The sequence below is a fragment of the Misgurnus anguillicaudatus genome, chromosome 11 (genome assembly GCF_027580225.2).
Source record: "Misgurnus anguillicaudatus chromosome 11, ASM2758022v2, whole genome shotgun sequence".
In the NCBI taxonomy this organism is placed as follows: Eukaryota; Metazoa; Chordata; class Actinopteri; order Cypriniformes; family Cobitidae; genus Misgurnus; species Misgurnus anguillicaudatus.
Window position 1 is genome coordinate 34,763,952 of NC_073347.2, and position 18,969 is coordinate 34,782,920.

Sequence of the window (18,969 nt, forward strand, 5' to 3'; positions counted from 1 at the left end):
TTTTTTTGTTTAAATGTAGCTTAAAAAATTGATTGCAACCACTTACCTTAAAAAAATTGAGTAAATTGAATGAATAATTTTTTTCAGTGTGATCGCAGAATTATGACCTTAAAGATTTGTGTTTTGATAACAATAGTGTTTTTGAATTATTTTGTTTGAATCCTCACTTTTCACTTTATAAAGATTTTTATATGTTTTCTCTTTCAGCCACCAAGTTACATCACCACCATTGTCGTTCAGGTTCAATGCACCAATGAACTTGTGGGGACAGTTATTCTGCATGAGGTACGGATAGTGGTGAGGGACAAAAATGACAACACGCCCAAATTCCAGCAGCCCGGTTACTACGTAGCGGTAAATGAGGTGAGACGTGTGCGGTGTCCTGATTTTTAATCCACTGATACAGAGTATCTTCTCTGTCTTTCTCTGTTTTAAATCTGCTTTAATTATAATTTAGTTATCCGTATGCATACATTAAATATATTTACAGTTCTTAAAAGCCAAAGCTTGCTACTAAACTTTGACGTGTGGGACAGAACAGAAAGAGAAGTCGGCACATATAAAGTCATTGTATAGTCGGCTGGCATACGACATCAGTTATTCAGATGTGAAATCATCTCGTCTTGGCCTCAGCTCAAATTTACACTTACCGTTCTGCACGCACACACACATGATTGACCCTGCTCTCCTCAAGTACATCTGTGATGACTATTTTTAACTGTAATGGTTTCCATTTACTCTGAATATGTTTGAATATTTTCTGTGAATATCTATGTGTTGGTGGTGTGTTAAAGCTCCATTTCTTTATGGCTGTCAGTCTGTCTTTTCTCCTTGAAGTCAAATATGCAGTCAGACTTTTCTCCTGCTCTTCTCCTTTATGCAAAATAAGAAAATTTATAGTGAAGTTAGGGGACAGAAGAAGGAGAGTATAGGGGCTATTTGCATCTGTGGTTGGACTTGATCATGTGACCCAGACTGTGGTTTTAGATCTAAAAGGTTTTTTTTTGGAAAAGCAGTGCAGAGATAGAGGGGTTACGATGCTAAATGTGTGTTTTTTGTTTAAAGGATTTTTCATTAAAGGACAACTTAAAAGGTATAGCGGAGGATTTTCTCGAATTTTAGAAAAGAACCGCCTTCTCCACTTTTAAAAAAAATGCAATTGCACAACACTCTTGATTGACAACTAGGAGGACCAATAGTCTTGATGATCCACCCGGAAATTGAAAATCCTCCGCAATACCTTTAACATTGGAAGATAACAAGGAGATAATTCAATTCAATTCAATTTTATTTATACAGCGCTTTTCACAATTTGGTAATTGTATCAAGCTTTACATTAATAGAATCAGTGAAAAGCACAGAAAATCGACAAATAGCACAACATAATACACGATAGCACAAGCAGCTAAATTTGCTGCGGCTATAAATCAACATCAAAGCGAATGTATTACTAATGTAACGTATAGAAGTTAAGCCCAAGAACGCTGCCTCCCCGGGTTGAAAAACCCCCTAGGAGAAAAAAACCCCGGATTTTTTAGCCGGGGAAGCTGTATATATATATACATTGAAACGGATATGGAGATTAAGCGGAGATTAAACAGATTAACCAGATAACAAGGCCTTGTTTTATTTACTGTTGGTTACTAGGTTACCACTACCACCGTCATTCCCTCAAACAACTTGCACCTAATTCGCATTTGTTTGTTTTTATTTTTTTTGCGAATTTTGAAAAGATTCGCTTCACGTTTGGATGGAAACCCCACTAGAGAGCTGAAGACAATGTGGCAAGAATAAAGATACTCACACAGAAAGAAATCCTAGAGGAAACCAAGACACAGCTGGGTTCTTTGTTTTTACCTGCAGGGTTTATCTCTAAATAGATTAGACCACAATAATAGACTGGCATGAAAAAATAATTCAATGGCACAGCAGTCACCACGAGCAGCTGTACAGAAATCATCCGGACATTTCAGAATTTTGAACATCAATTTGTGACCTCGCTGTTATAAACTAATATAAATATATATAATATAATAACCGCAGCTAAAATCATTGTTTGTGATTTACTGTTTTCTACATAAACTCATCCTACATAATGTAAAAATATAATCTTGATATCTTTGATATTGCCTGGGTAAGATCTATGGAGGACCACAAGAGTCATGCAAAATGTAATAAAGAACTTTAATATTTAATAACTGCCCGGACAATAAAAATACAAAAACAACATAAACAATCAATAAGTTCATCATTTTAAATTGTATTTATAAATTCTTAATTAAACAATGGAATTTCAAAATGTATCTCAAAAAGAGATTCAAAAAGAGAAATAAACAACTGGATTCACAAATTGAACCACAAATACAGGTTTAAACTAGGCATCAAAAAGGGCATTTCCGTCTAACATTTCTGTTTTCATTTCCTGATGGTTCTCCTTAATCTTTTCGCTATTCGATTTGCTTTTCGTTTTAACCTCTCTATTTAGCTTTTCCGTGACTCTTTGGGTTCTTGCAAATGGTCAAATGAGAAATGCAAATGAGCTATGGCCAGGTTGATGTAACAAGCTCGCTGATTGGCTCTGATTGTACGTCATGCGCAGATTTGTAGATCTCGGATGAGGACCCAAAGAGTCACGGATAAGGAATAAGGAGAACCATCGGGAAAATTAAAACAGAAATGTTAAACGGAAATGCCCTTTTAAATGCCTAATTTAAACCTGTATTTGTAGTTCAATGTATAAATCCAGTTATTTATTTCTCTTTTTAAATTGCTTTTTGAAATACATTTTGAAATTCCATTATTTAATTAAGAAGTGCAACATATTGAGTCTTTTATGTTGTTTTTGTAAATTGTTATATGAATTTGAACTATTTATTAATGGATTAATATTTAATTTCTACATTATTTTTATAATCTCACTTTTTATTGCCTAATAAAATGTTACAAAATGATTTTTTTTTGTAACTTTGTCTATTTTTTATAGATTAATTAATGAATTTTTAAACAAATGTATTAATTGCTATTTTTATTGTCCAGGTAGTTATTAAATATTGAAGTTCTGTATTACATTTTGCATGACTCTTGTGGTCCTCCATAAAGATCATGTCAAAGATTGAAATCATTGCTTGAAATCAAAGTTTGATGCTCCAAATCTCATCATTAGATTACGAGACTTCAGCCTGGATTTCATAGACAGGGTTATATTTTACAAGCATCACTTCACAGCAAGAAGGTACCCGGTTCGAGCCCCAGCTGGGTCAGGTGACATTTCTGTGTGGAGTTTGCATGTATTTTGGTGTTTAAGGGTTGTTCACACTTTAACTAGGAATGCACCGAAAGGAAAATTCTTGGCCGAAGCCAAATAAAATGAACCAATTTTTTTTCCCTAATTATTTCTAATAATTTTCTCACCACTACACAAGTTATTTTCAGAATGTTCTTTTTACTATATTTATTTCACATTTTTAATTTTTTTTAATTCCAGTTGTCATTACAAGATTAAAAGGAGATAATAGAGGAAAAAGCACTTCATAGTGCATAGTGTTCAGGATGTCTTGATTTAAAATGATAAATGAACCTTGTATTGCTGTATGGTTTTGCATATTTCTCAGACACTTTAATATGCTTACCAACATGTTTGCTGCATTTGCGCGGTTCTCACTCTGCGCTGGTTACTATTTTATCACGCTATCAAATACATCATTGTTCGGTTTATTCAGTCTGTTCACTTGTTCGGCCGAACATCGAAAATGAGTTTTTTGCTATTTTGGTTGCCGAAATTTTTTTAACAAAAACTATAATGATAATTATATTAGCATCCACATCGTTAGCGTCCACCGCTCACATGCATATTTCCTGTCATTAAAACTTTTGCAATTGTTTACATGTCACTGAATTTGTAAATATGCTGTTGCATTCACACAGCGGGTATCAGAGCATGTGAGCGGAGCGGGAGCGGAGCGTTGAGCGGTGCGGTAATATTTCCATCAGAGCGCAGAGCGCATTTCCGAAAATTCCGCTCCGCTCGCTCAATACGCTCAGCACCGCTCGCTCATCCCAGAATGCCCTTTGGTAATTTGCTAGTTCGAGAATCTGTAAAAACGGCTAGCAATAAGTTATGGAGTTGAAATATTGTTTTAAGGAAGTCCCCAGCCTTATATATAAATGAAAGAAATGAAACTAAGATGACAGAATAACTGTAGCATCGTCTGCATCTAGATGCAGTTTTAAAGATTAAAATAACTTTAATCCAACTGATCAACACAAATACAAATATATTTGTAGGCCTACATAATATAACTGATTGCTTACCAGCATTAAAACCACTTAAAATAAAAACATTTATAGTTCTTTGTGTATGTACAGCGGCCACTCCGTGGATGAAGCTGTAGCCAAAAACTCCGGTGCCTTTAGTCTTAACTGACTGAACACTTGACTTACCTGGACATTTAGATATTAAATTGTTTCATCAACAGTATCTGCGTGGAACATTATAAACATTGATGATAATCTGCCGACTCGACTGATTCAGCACATCCTCTATTTTACAGAGAGTCCGCTTAATTAACGGCTTTTCGTTCGGTCCGCGTGAGCTAAACATTTTTGTTCTGTAATTTGTTCTCGTATAGGCTATATTTCTACATATTTTCGACCATGTAACATTTGGGATAAAATGTAAGTTGTTATAGAGAGCATTTAAGCTTGTTCTTGTTCTGAAATGATGAAATGTTTAGTCTGACTAAAATTATCTATCCAGATTAATTTAGCCAAAATAATGATTTATTCGTTATATAGATACATGTTCATTTATCTACTAATATACTATTGAAAATGCCATAAATAAATATTCTGTATTGCATTCATTTTGTACATTTACAGGTTCATAAATACTGTCTAATTTTAATTTCTTTAAGACACTGTGTTCTGTTTTTACCGATGCAATGTAAATTCGCACTTAAAAACCTTCTTGTTAAGAAATTGTTCTTCAATTTATTTTAGTTTTTTCAAATAATATATTTATATAATATTATAGTTTGTTAATCTTTTTCTCATAAGGGGAAAGAATTCTTATAATATTTCGTAATTACTTATTACATTTATTATAACTTAAAATTGTGAATTAGTAAAACATGTGGATGTCGTGGAAACAAATTGTTAATTTGAATTATATCCGTATCAGTTAAACTAGGTCTAATAGCCAACACACAACTGTACATAACTGCGATTTATCAGCTAATACTTTAATTAAATGCAATTATCCAAGAACGTCAGTACAGAAAACAACTAGGCTTACTAAATATTTTTTTTATGTCGGAGCGGGATCTGAGCGGGAATTGGTTTATTTGCGAGCGTGAGCGGAAAGTTAACGGATCGCTTGCTTGGGCGGTGAGCGACTGAGTGGAGCGCTTGAACAGTAGAGCGGAATATTTAGCGGAGCGTCACACCGCTCTGCACCGCTCACATGCTCTGGCGGGTATAACCAGCAAATGTGCTCAACACGCTGCGTTTTGCATGACACTAAACAGTGAATTTAGTAGTTTGTGTAGTAGTTTGTGTAGTAGTAGTTAGTAGTTAGTCAGATATTTTAACTCTTTGGCATAGTCAGTATAGTAGAATTTAAAGCTGTACATAGTCAAGTTGTTTCGGCCGCTTGTCTCACCTTGTCACAAGCCGCCGCGCGAGCCAGATATGGGGAGGTGGGTTTTCCGGACGCACGTTCAAACCAACTTAAACTTAAACTTGAAACAAAATAGGATCTTCTATCCTTCTAAATAAGCTACAACTTAAATATCTATTTCAAAATGGTGTATGCATATATCAGTGTAAATGTAAACAAAAGGTTTAAATTTTTCTTTTACTATGTGGTTGCGTGAGTTTGTGGTCAAAAAACTATATCGCTCCCAACTGTGGCAAACGCTTCCTTTCTAATGCAATCCCCTGGCTTCACTTCCTGTCTCCATATATGGAGTTCCTGGAGGTGTCATAATGCAAAATAAAAGTGCCAGCAAAGGGGAGGGGTAAATTTAAATAAAATAAACTGAAGATTAAAATGGCCCTAACACAAGTGTTCCCAACGATATTGTTATTTATCTTTATTGTTATAGTTGTGGTGTAAACTCCGCTATTTTTTTCCAAATAAAACGATTTTCAAAACGACATTTTTTGTAGTTATCTTTATAATGTGAATGGCCCTTTACTCTGGGTACTCCGGTTTCCTTCCACAGTCCAAAAACATGCAGGTTGAATTAATTGGAAAAACATGTGTATTGATCAACTTGTATATGAATTAACCGTTTCTCGCAATGAATATAGCCATAGATGTTGAAAAGGTGTTCAGAAACACTGCAACATACAGTATTATGCTTATTGATGTTTAGTTTCTTTACTTCGATTGCCTCAAAAAAGATGCCACTTACATGCTAAATTTCAACGATTGGTTCATTAAACTAACTAATTAAAGTAAGATAAATTAAAACTCATTTTAGCGACCTGGCAAATGTAACTTTTTTCAGGTAATTATTCTAAATACTTTAAGTCATTATGCACACAAAACATTGCATTGAGACAGCATTACAGGGTCACAGTGAATTATGGATACTGTATGTTGTGGCTTCTTTTGTCTTTAGCTTTGAAACCAATAAAGCCACTGACAGAAGGGAAGACCGGGCGATGGTAAATTACATTTACAGCTCTTTAGTGTGACCTTGAAAGTAACGAGAAAGAGGAGACTTTCATTAATGTTGCACAGTACGTTTAATGTTTTATTGATGAGTTTCATTTTTGAAAAAATTAGGTTCAGATGAAAATGTCACAGTAACTCTAGAACGACCCTAAACTTACTTAAATATCAGGGCTTATGCCTTGATCTTTGTTTTTCTTTGTATTTTTTTCTTTCTCTCTGTCCAGTCTTCTTAGAGGAAACAAAAGCAGCACACACATCTATCTGGGTGTTTGTGGGTCACATCTGAGGCCTGTCAGAGTTGATGTGTTGTAGCAGAAGCATGTATTGAGTGTGATGTATGTTTCATATGTTTGTGTTTCTCTTCAGCTCACTCCAGTCGGTACCACCATCTTCACCGGCTTCTCAGGAAGCAACGGAGCCACAGACATTGACGACGGACCGAATGGACAGGTTGAATATGGCATTCAGTACAACCCAAATGACCCGGTACTTCATCTTCTCACCTTGTAGTCATTATCTGTAATTAATGTTTTAATGAACTCTTTCCCCACCAGCATTTAAAAAAAAGTTGCCAGCCAGTGCCAGCATTTTTTATGATTTTCACAAAAGTTTAATGCCTTCTAGAAAATGTTCTTCTTTAAATATATAAACATAAAATATATCAAGTGAAAGAAAAAAAAAAACGTTTTATTCTTACCTTCATTTGTTCTCTTTTTATCACCTTTCAAATATGGGTTTCTTCAAAAATACCAAATGTTAAGCAAAAAGCTGAGATAATTGCATTTTTGTGAAGGACTTTTCTTAGATATTAGATTCAGAGCAATGATCAAAACATACACAGAGTTTGAACTGTTTATCCTAAGGGGATACTTTTGGGTTTTGTAAGTTGGGTAAGAGGGCCACCTGGTGGATAATAGTGGAAATATGGATTGCTGGAAAAACTCGTCATTTGCAAGGAAGCATTTTCTCTTAATTGACAAGTTAACTCCTCAATGGTTGGGAAATAGTTAATTAAAGCAATGAACACTGAACTTTCAGAATGTTATATTTCATTTAAATTTCTCTCTCTCTCTCTCACAGATGTCGAACAGGACCGTGCGGATTGCTGGGACTCTGTCTGGTAACATTGTGTTGGCAGAGAGACTAAATTATGAGGAGAGAACTCGATATCTAATTATAGTCCAGGCCAATGTAAGATTATTAAAACACATCATTCACTGTATCATAATATGTTTTTAATGTTCCTGTATCCTTAATGACTTTACAAAAGACATTCAATGCTTCAACAAATCTTTCAACTTATCCGCGCTAACTTCATGACTCACCGTTTGCAGCAGTTTATGTTAACTCATTCCTCGCCAGCCATTTTTTGAAAAGTTGCCCGTCAGCATTTTTGGGATTTTCACAAAATCCCTTCCAGGAAAATTTTCGTCTAAAAATGTAAAAACATACAAATATATCAAATGAAAGAATAGACCCTCTGCTTTCAAACAAGCAAACAAAAAACTGGGGAAAAAGTTTCATCCTATCTATATTTTTTTCTCTGCTTATAAACTCTTAAATATGGGTATTTTTCCTTAAAAATAGTTTTTTTAGCCAAAAAGCTTAAATAATTTCATTTTTGTGAAGGAATTTTGGTGGAGATCAGATTCAGAATGATTATCAAAACATAGAGTTTAAAATAAGTAAATAAACGTTTTGGTTATCACATCCGCGCTTACTTCACGACTAGCCTTTTGCGGCAGTTTAGGTTAACATATCCGCACTAACTTCACGACTAGCCTTTTGCGGCAGTTAAGGTTAACATATTCGTGCTAACTTCTTGACTAGCCTTTTGCGGCAGTTTAGGTTAAGATATCAGCGCTAACTTCATGACTCGCCTTTTGCGGCAGTTTAGGTTAAGATATCAGCGCTAACTTCATGACTCGCCTTTTGTGGCAGTTTAGGTTAAGATATTCGTGCTAACTTCATGACTCGCCTTTTGTGGCAGTTTAGGTTAAGATATCAGCGCTAACTTCATGACTCGCCTTTTGCGGCAGTTTAGGTTAAGATATCAGCGCTAACTTCATGACTCGCCTTTTGAGGCAGTTTAGGTTAAGATATCCACGATAACTTCATGACTCGCCTTTTGCGGCAGTTTAGGTTAAGATATCCGCGCTAACTTCATGACTCGCCTTTTGCGGCAGTTTAGGTTAAGATATCCGCGCTAACTTCATGACTCGCCTTTTGTGGCAGTTTAGGTTAAGATATTCGTGCTAACTTCATGACTCGCCTTTTGTGGCAGTTTAGGTTAAGATATCCGCGCTAACTTCATGACTCGCCTTTTGTGGCAGTTTAGGTTAAGATATCCGCGCTAACTTCATGACTCCCCCTTTGCAACAGTTTAGGTAAGGATATCTGCGCTAACTTTATGAGGCGTCTTTTGCGGCAATTTAGGTTAAGATATCCACGATAACTTCATGACTCGCCTTTTGTGGCAGTTTAGGTTAAGATATCCACGATAACTACATGACTTGGAGAGAGTACGCAGCGCGCTAATGCAGGGTGTGCAGATGTGTGCGCACGACAAAGACACGGAAAGTCAAGTATACCACGCTACCTTTTACTCTGCGGGGTCATATGCATCCTTTCAATCAATGCACGCGTTGTCAGGAGGTCATGATGATGTATCGTCGCATCGATATTTTGAACACAGCACTAGTCTACATGACTACATTCAGTACTGTCTACCCTGTTGTATAGGTTAAAAAAATAACCTTGTCTTTTTGGTCAATCAATTTGTGCGGTTGCCCGTTTGCACAATGCAGTTTTTTAAAATTCCAGACACTTCCCTCTATCAGTCTCTGAATAACCGGCATCCTGATTCACTTCCAAACGCATCCCTACAGCCTGACGTGAGCCGCATTCACAATTAGCTGCAGATCCATAGAGAAGAGCGTCTCTGTTAGGTGGCCGGACCCCAGAGGCAGTGCACGACTCAAATAAATGCTTCAATTCAGGGCTCCTTCAAAACAATGCAGTCACTTCATAATGTCGGAAACAATGGAACATTTTTTACTGAGTTTATTGTGTTTATGTCTATTGGTTTTACTGAAGCCTGATTGGAGGAGAGATGCAGGACTTGTCTATGCCAAATGCAGTTTATCTCAGAGCAGTAGATTTTCATAGAGGCATGCACACGCTTTAAAGATGTTAGGTTTAAATTAATCTATAGGTGGCTCAAATATGGACATTTTCTGGGTTCATTTAACTTAACTTTTGAGTTTGTCTATATTTTGATAACTTAACCATGGATTAAAAAAGCAGTATTTTTAGTGTTTATCTAATATTATTTCATTTGAGAGGTTTAAGGGTTAATTTCAAGTTTAAGATAAGTATTGAAGTATTGTTCTTATTATTAGTATCATCTTATTCTCATATTCTCATGTCTTTTTATTTTCTCTCTCCAAATGCAAATCTGTGAACTCTGTGAACATTGCATCTAAAGGTCTGTAACTATGGTAACATCCCAGCTTTTTTCCAGGACCGGGCTCCGTTTCCAGGAAGTCGTCGCACAGCAACCACCACACTAACCCTGGATGTTTTAGATGGAGATGATTTGGGTCCCGTATTTCTCCCGTGCGTTCTGGTTAACAACACTCAGGACTGTAACCCCGTCACATACCGCGTGGCCATTCCTGAGCTCACAGACCCGGTAAGAAGTCAAGCAGAACCTCTGAAACACAGTTAGGGCTGGATGGGATACAGCCAAATCTCACCGGATGAGCGCTGTTTTAATCATAATCCTACCCCAAACCTAACCCTAAAACCTTAAAGATTTCTCGAGATTTTGTCCGCAGCTGTTTCCCATCTAGCCCTAAACTATAACATTTCTGTATATGTTTGAAACTGGGTCAAAAAGAGGACAAAGAGTGATTAACCCCAAACATGCTTTTTTAGCTGGTTGACTTTTATAGCTGATATAGGTCTCTTAAAAATAACTAACTTGTTTCATTCTTTTAAAAAAATAATATTTTTTTATTGCATTCATACAGACTGCTAAACTCTTAAAGGGGACGTTTTCTATGTTTAAGTAAGTCTATGTTTCTAGAAAATATGAAAAAGAACAACCCAGTAACTTAATTTTGGTAAACCATTCTCTGCAAGCATGTGAGAAAATATGTCATTGAAATTTGGCTCCCCTTGTGATGTCAGAAAAGGATAATTCTGCCCCTTATTCTGCACTCCAACCACGGCTTTTGCCATTTAGTGCAGAGATCAGCTCATTTGCATTTAATTCTTTCGCCCCATTGACGAGATAACTCGTCAATTCAGAGAAAACGCTTCCCTTCCCATGACGAGAATTTCTGGCTTTCTGCAATAGCACTATTATCCACCAGGTTCCACAACTTATAAAACCTGGAAGTAGCGCCTCACGTGAAAGAGAAAGAACTCCGTGTATGTTTAAAAGATCACTCTGCATCTGATCTCTATCAAAATTCCTGGACAAAAAATTTATTATCTTAGCTTTTTGCTCAAAATTGAGTGTTTTTGAAGAAAAGAGAACAAGAATGTAGAAAGGATTTTTTTTTTAAAGCAGAGGGTCTGTTCTTTCATTTGATATATTATTTGTTTATATATTTACAGAAGAACATTTTCTGGAAGGCATTAAACTTTTGTGAAAATTATAAAAAATGCTTGCGTGCAACTATTTTTAAAAACGCTGGTGGGGAAAGAGTTAAATGGACACACCTTGCTCATACCTACAAAGTGGCATTTTTAACATGCTATAATATTTGAGCTATATATATATATTTGAGCTATATATATATATATTATTATTTATATATATATATATATATGAAGAGCTCTTTTCCAAAACGCGATAAACGCCATTTTAAAAAAAATGAGTTTGTCATGTCATTTGGCTGTGTACTGAAACTATTCACTGCTCCATGAACGCTTCATGCCAAATCACTACATTTCCTTGTTAAAATGTAGGTACAAGATGCCGTTCTTTTCCAAAACGCGATAAGCGCCGAGTCTATTTTTAGCCTAAACGCGATTTATCCTCTCGACCAATCAGAACTCGATGAGCGTTCGACGCAATTCAATGGCAGCGCTCTGAAAAGATGATTGTTTATGTTCATTCATTCATCAAAAAGGATTAATGTCATGTTAATACATCACCCGGAGAAGGTACCCGTTTGCAAGGCGATCTTCATCAAAGTGTTTGGTATGTACAACTTTCGTTTCAGAACTGGCTCGTTTAATACCGTTTTGTACGTTCGCGATAAAGTTGAATTCCTGTGAAGAAGCCTGCTAACGTAACATGAAAAGTACTGAATAGTTCGATAGCCTGCTGATAGACAGACTGGCGTTTGATACATTGATCAATGTCGTGCAAAAGTACAAAATGTGGCTAGTGACCAATGAAGGGACATCTGTAAAGTTGTGCTGGATAGGACATTATGAGCGCGTTGTTAGGGTATGTCATTGAGAACAGAACGAGGGGAGCTCGCTGTGTGTGCGTGTGAGGTTAATACAAACTGTGTGTAGACGAGAGAGAGAGAGAGATGTGAAATATATTAAGCAAAAGAGGTTCCTAACGCCCTGCTAAGGAGAAAACTGAAATGGTGGAGGGAGTAATAGCAAGTTAGTTATGTGTAATTAGGGTTTCGAGCACGAAGTGCTGAAAACCTATTGTATTTGTCTGTTTTTAGGGTTTTGAGCACGAAGTGCTGAAAACCTATTGTATTTGTCTGTTTTATTAGTATTATTAGGGTTTCGAGCACGAAGTGCTGAAAACCTATTGTATTTGTCTGTTTTATTATTATTATTTTTCCGCCTTAAAACGCATCGCCCAGCCCAAACCGTAAGTTGTAGAAACTTGCCACTTGGTCAACTGGTTGTATATTAGCAGGCTACTCAGATACAGTGAATCAGCCAAATCGGCCCATAGGTGGCGCTATAGCAATGCCCGACGCGTTGGGCATCATAACTCCTAAACCGGACATCAGACACTCAAGTGTTTGGTATCATTGTAATCCCTGGCTGCAAGCTTAAAAAATGTATATCTCCGATTTCATTTCCGGTATGCAAATTTTTTCGCTAATTTGCATAATATGCATTTCAAGCCAAAATGAACTAGTCCTAGGTTTTTCGCCCGATCGGAATCGTTCCAATGCAGGAGAAATCTGTGGAGTGAGTAGGTAAATAATTATCGAACGGAATTTGAAATTCCGCTTCAGGGTCACTAGGGAGCACCAAAACTTAATACAGGAAGTAGCCTATCGTCACTGAAATGGCTATAACTCGTAAACGGTTTGAGATATTTTAATGAGGTTTGGTACACATATGTACCAGCTCATTCCGGGATCACAGTAAAAAAGATGCGGATTTTGGCCACTAGGTGGCGCTGTAACAGGCTTGAGATCGGGAATGGCTATTACTACACAACCGTTAGCCCGGTACACTTAATATGTTGTATTGTATGTCTTTGTGCAATGTACCATGAGGGTCTAGAAGGACATTGGCGTATCTTCAAAAACATGGCCGTCGTCGGCCAATGAAGGTTGAGGACTGATTTGACAGGGTTAACAAAGGTCGATCGGAACGAAACGCACTGTGCTTCTTCGTGTACTGCTCCTGAAGGCCTGTAAGAATTTTGGTGTCATTTGGCCACTAGGGGGCGTAATACCGTATTTCGGTGCCTGTATCACGTGACGTTTGACGTACACAAACAAACATGACATCATATGATAGATCGGCTCATGACGAAAAACTTTGCCTCTAGAAGCGTTGCTGTCAATCAAACGGTTTGTGAGTTATTGGCGATAACGTTCAAACATACTTTTGCGAACTAGTCCTTGGTTTTTCGCCCGATCTGAACCTAACCAAGGTTGATTGATTCTGTGGAGTGTGACTATAAATAATTATCAAAAAAAATTTGAAATTTACATTCAATCACGCAAGGAGTGGCCAAAAACCAAACTGGGCGGAGCTTAAAACATTAAAACGGCCATAACTCGAGAGTCGTTTGAGATATCATCACGGGCCTTGAATCATATTTGTAGGCCATCGGTCTAAGGCCGTGATATAAAAAGCTCGCCGATCGGACACTAGATGGCGCTATAACGGGGAAAATGGCACTAAATACTGTGATTATGCAATGGTTACAACTTTCACGCCTATAATTTTATCTGTGGTCAAGAGATTTTCATGGGAGTTGTTTTTTTATCATCCTGAATTGTTTCCAAGTCCTACGATACCAAACATACCAGGTTTTGCCTTACGGTTAGTTCTGCACTGCAAAAATTGTGCTTACAAAACATGCGTGAATAACTCCGCGAGGGTTATTCCGATCGACTTGAAAACACCACAGGAAGAAATTAACTTTACCTTCTGAACAAAAAACTCTATTGGCGTTATGTTAAAATTTCCATCAGAAATGGCCGAAAATTGCAAAAAACGAAAAATTACATTCATTTTTTGTGTTTTCTACACATAAATGGTTATAACTCCGCTATGAAATGACATTTTTCTACCAGATTTGATATGCTGATGTCTGAGCAGAGTCTGAGGCAATACAAAGAAAACTGTTTGCCTACACCACTAGTTGGCCTCATAATTGAACAAAACCTTTGACATTGAGTAAGCCTAATGGTCATACAATTGTTTCTTCACTAAACTAAAGTGAATAGCCGTGATACTAGCTACATGTAACACAGTCATGACCCGAGGTTGCATGCACGAGTTTGACATAGCGCCACCTAGTGGTTATTTGTTATTTTCACTTAAAAATACTGCAACCTTACATCTAAAATCATGAGTCATCATAGATTGTGCCTTTCATGGCTTTGAGTATAATCATTGGTGGATTGCAGTTCACTCCCTAGCAACCAATGAGAATACCCTAGCAACCATTTAGCAAGAGCTGTATCTCAGTATCAGAACATCTTAGAGACATGGGGTTCGGCTATGACGACAACTATGAACAAGTGTGTCTGGTAGCTTACTTTTCATCATTTATTTTGTACAATGCAGCAAATCTACTCAGGCATGCCCTTAAAGGTCATAAGATCCCAAATCGCTTGAACCCAAGCGAATGACTTCACATTAAGCACGTGACATGTTTGTCCTATAGGTGCACGTGTGTTTAAGCATACATAGTCTGTATGAACTATTTCTGACCATCTCTTTCGTTTTTATGGATGCTGGATCAGCCTGGTCGACGACGTCTGACATCTTTGATGTGCTGTCCACTGTAGGTCTTTGCGGTCTGCTGCACTGCTGTTTGTGTCGTATATGCACGTCTGCAGTCTGTTTGAACCATTGATGACCATACCATGACTCAATGGCCTTTTAGTTAAACTAAACACAGCCATTTCTGAAATGTATGTTTCCGTATAAATCTGAATAACTAATTCTCGTTAACAAATTATCCTTATAACTTCACATTAAGGACATTAAATGTTTGTCTTATAGGTGCACATGTGTGTAAGCATAAATAGTCTGTATGATCCGTTTTTGACCATCTCTTTTGTTTTTCTGGAGCGAGGTGGTCTATCATTCATTGTGTCTGTATTCGGGTGCAACTCCTCAGCCTGGTAATCAAAGTCTGACGTTTTTGACGTGCTTTAATGCTCGAAACCCGGCAATTGCTGCTTGCAGCTATATTTATTATTATGATTATTATTATTATTATTATTATTATTATTTTTCCGCCATAAAACGCGTCGCCCAGCACAAACCGTAAGTCGTAGAAACTTGCCACTTGGTCAACTGGTTGTATATCAGCTCGCTACTCAGATACAGTGAATCAGCCAAATCGGCCCATAGGTGGCGCTATAGCAATGCCCGACGCGTTGGGGCTCATAACTCCTAAACCGGACATCAGACACTCAAGTATTTGGTACCATTGTAATCCCTGGCTCCAAACTTAAAAAATGTATATCTCCGATTTCATTTCCGGTATGCAAATTTTTCGCTAATTTGCATAATATGCATTTCTAGCCAAAATGAACTAGTCCTAGGTTTTTCGCCCGATCGGAATCGTTCCAACGCAGGAGAAATCTGTGGAGTGAGTAGGTAAATAATTATCGAACAGAATTTGAAATTTTGCTTCAGGGTCACTAAGGGGCGCCAAAACTCCATACAGGAAGTAGCCTATCGTCACGTAAATGGATATAACTCGTGAACGGTTTGAGATATCTTAACGAGGTTTGGTACACATGTGTACCAGCTAACTCCGGTGTGACAGTAAAAAAGATGCAGATTTTGGCCACTAGGTGGCGCTATAACAGGCTTTAGCTCGGGAATGGCTATTACTACACAACCGTTAGCCCGATACACTTAATATTTGCTATGGTGTGTCTTTGTGCAATGTACCATGAGGGTCTGGAAGGACATTGGCGTATCTCCAAAAACATGGCCATCATCGGCCAATGAAATTTGAGGACTGATTTGACAGGGTTAACGAAGGTCGATCGGAACGAAACGCACTGTGCTTCTTCGTGTACTGCTCATGAAGGTCTGTAAGAATTACGGTGTCATTTGGCCACTAGGGGGCGTAATACCATATTTCGGTGCCTGTATCACGTGACGTTTGACATACACACACAAATATGACATCATATGATAGATCTGCCCATGGTGAACAACTTTGCCTCTTAAAGCATTGCTGTCAATCAAACGGTTCGTGAGTTATTGGTGATAACCTTCAAATCCTACTTTTGCGAACTACTCCTAGGTTTTTTGCCCGATCGGAATCGTTCCAATGCAGGAGAAATCTGTGGAGTGAGTAGGTAAATAATTATCGAACAGATTTTGAAATTTCGCTTCAGGGTCACTAAGGGGCGCCAAAGCTCCATACAGGAAGTAGCCTATCGTCCCTAAAATGGATATAACTCGTGAACCGTTTGAGATATCCTAACGAGGTTTTGTACACATATGTACCAGCTCACTCCGGGATCACAGTAAAAAAGATGCGGATTTTGGCCACTAGGTGGCGCTGTAACAGGCTTGAGATCGGGAATGGCTATTACTACACAACCGTTAGCCCGATACACTTAATATTTTGTATTGTATGTCTTTGTGCAATGTACCATGAGGGTCTAGAAGGACATTGGCGTATCTTCAAAAACATGTCCGTCATCAGCCAATGAAGGTTGAGGACTAATTTGACAGGGTTAACAAAGGTCGATCGGAACGAAACGCACTGTGCTTCTTTGTGTACTGCTCCTGAAGGTCTGTAAGAATTAAGGTGTCATTTGGCCACTAGGGGGCGTAATAACATATTTCGGTGCCTGTATCACGTGACGTTTGACATACAAACACAAACATGACATCATATGATAGATCTGCCCATGGTGAACAACTTTCCTCTTGAAGCGTTGCTGTCAATCAAACGGTTCGTGAGTTATTGGTGATAACTCCTATAGGTCCTATAGGTGCACGTGTGTTTAAGCATACATAGTCTGTATGAACCGTTTCTTACCATCTCTTTCGTTTTTGTGGATGCTGGATCAGCCTGGTCGACGACGTGTGACATCTTTGACGTGCCTTAATGCTCGAAACCCGGCAAATGCTGCTTGCAGCTTTAATATTATTATTATTTTTCCACGGTAAAACGCGTTGCCCAGCCCAAACCGTAAGTTGTAGAAACTTGCCACTTGGTCAACTGGTTGTATATTAGCAGGCTACTCAGATACAGTGAATCAGCCAAATCGGCCCATAGGTGGCGCTATAGCAATGCCCGACGCGTTGGTGCTCATAACTCCTAAACCGGACATCAGACAGTCAAGTGTTTGGTATCATTGTAATCCCTGGTTCCAAACTTAAAAAATGTATATCTCCGATTTTATTTCCGTCATAAATTTTTTTCTGTATTTTCGATTTTGTCGAAAAAAATAAAAACGAACTAGTCCTAGGTTTTTCGCTCGATCAGAATCGTTCCAGTGCTAAAATGATCCTTGGAGTTCGAATATCAATAATTATTAAAAAAAAGTTGAACTTTCGACTCACGGTCGATATGCCACGCCCAAACGTCTGAAGTGTGCGCAGCCAATTGGACTTTTTTGGCTATAACTGGGGACAGAAATGAAGTATCAACACGACACTTGGTATTTGTGATGACAGTCATGGCTTGAGGTTGCGTGCCTCGTTTCGTCACAGCGCCACCTAGTGGCCAGACGAATCATGTAAATGCTTATAACTTAGGCTGAGTTTGACGTATTTTCATGGGACTTTTTTACTAAGAGTTTTGAATTGTTGCCGAGTCCAACGATACCAAACATGCCAGGTTTCGCCTTACGGTTAGCCCTGCACAGCAAAATAGCGCTTAAAAAACATGCGTGAATAACTCCGCGAGGGTTATTCCGATCGACTCGAAATAACCATAGGAAGAAATTAACTTGAACTTCTGAACAAAAAGTTCTATTAGTGTTATGTTAAAATTTCCATCAGAAATGGCCGAAAATTGCAAAAAACGAAAAATTACATTCATTTTTTGTGTTTTTTAGATATAAATGCTTATAACTCTGCAACGAAATGACATTTTTTCACCAAATTTGATACGCTGATGTCTGAGTAGAGTCTGAGGCAATACAAAAAAAAAATGGTATGCCTGCACCACTAGTTGGCCTCATAATTGAACAAAACCTTTGACATTGAGTAAGCCCAATGGTCATACAACTGTTTCTTTACTAAACTAAAGTGAATAGCCTTGATTCTAGCTACAAGTAACACAGTCATGACCTGAGGTTGCATGCACGAGTCTGTCTTAGCGCCACCTAGTGGTTATTTGTTTTTTTTACTTAAAAATACTGCAACCTTACATCTAAAATCATGAGTCATCATGGATAATGTCTTTCATGGCTTTGAGTATAATCATTGGTGGATTGCAATTCAGTCACTAGCAACCAATGAGAATACCCTAGCAACCATTTAACAAGAGCTGTATCTCTGTATCAGAACATCGTAGAGACATGGGGTTCGGCTCTTTTGACTCATTAACACTATTTTAACATTTTGTGACCCAAGTTTTACCACTGCAAGCACCACAAACATTTCCTTCAGTGTTCTGTTTGTCAATGTTTCGTGAGAAGATAGGGAGACATTTCACTCAATGATAACACCTTTTTTGCTGACAACTTTGAACACGTGTGTCTGGTAGCTGCGAATGACTTCACATTAAGGACGTGACATGTTTGTCCTATAGGTGCACGCGTGTTTAAGCATACATAGTCTGTATGAACCGTTTCTGACCACCTCTTTGGTTTTTGTGGATGCTGGATCAGCCTGGTCGA

At 37.8% G+C, this 18,969-nt stretch overlaps 1 protein-coding gene across 2 annotated transcripts in view; it reads left to right on the forward strand.

Annotated features, from left to right (window-relative positions):
- Positions 1–18,969, forward strand: part of pcdh15a (protocadherin-related 15a) — a 351,466-nt gene that overhangs the window by 142,382 nt on the left and 190,115 nt on the right. For both annotated transcript variants that reach the window (XM_073873588.1, XM_073873587.1), the window contains 4 exons: positions 208–363; positions 7,049–7,168; positions 7,763–7,873; positions 10,206–10,376. In XM_073873588.1, coding sequence (XP_073729689.1) covers positions 208–363; positions 7,049–7,168; positions 7,763–7,873; positions 10,206–10,376 — 558 coding nt within the window. The remainder of the gene's footprint in view (positions 1–207; positions 364–7,048; positions 7,169–7,762; positions 7,874–10,205; positions 10,377–18,969) is intronic.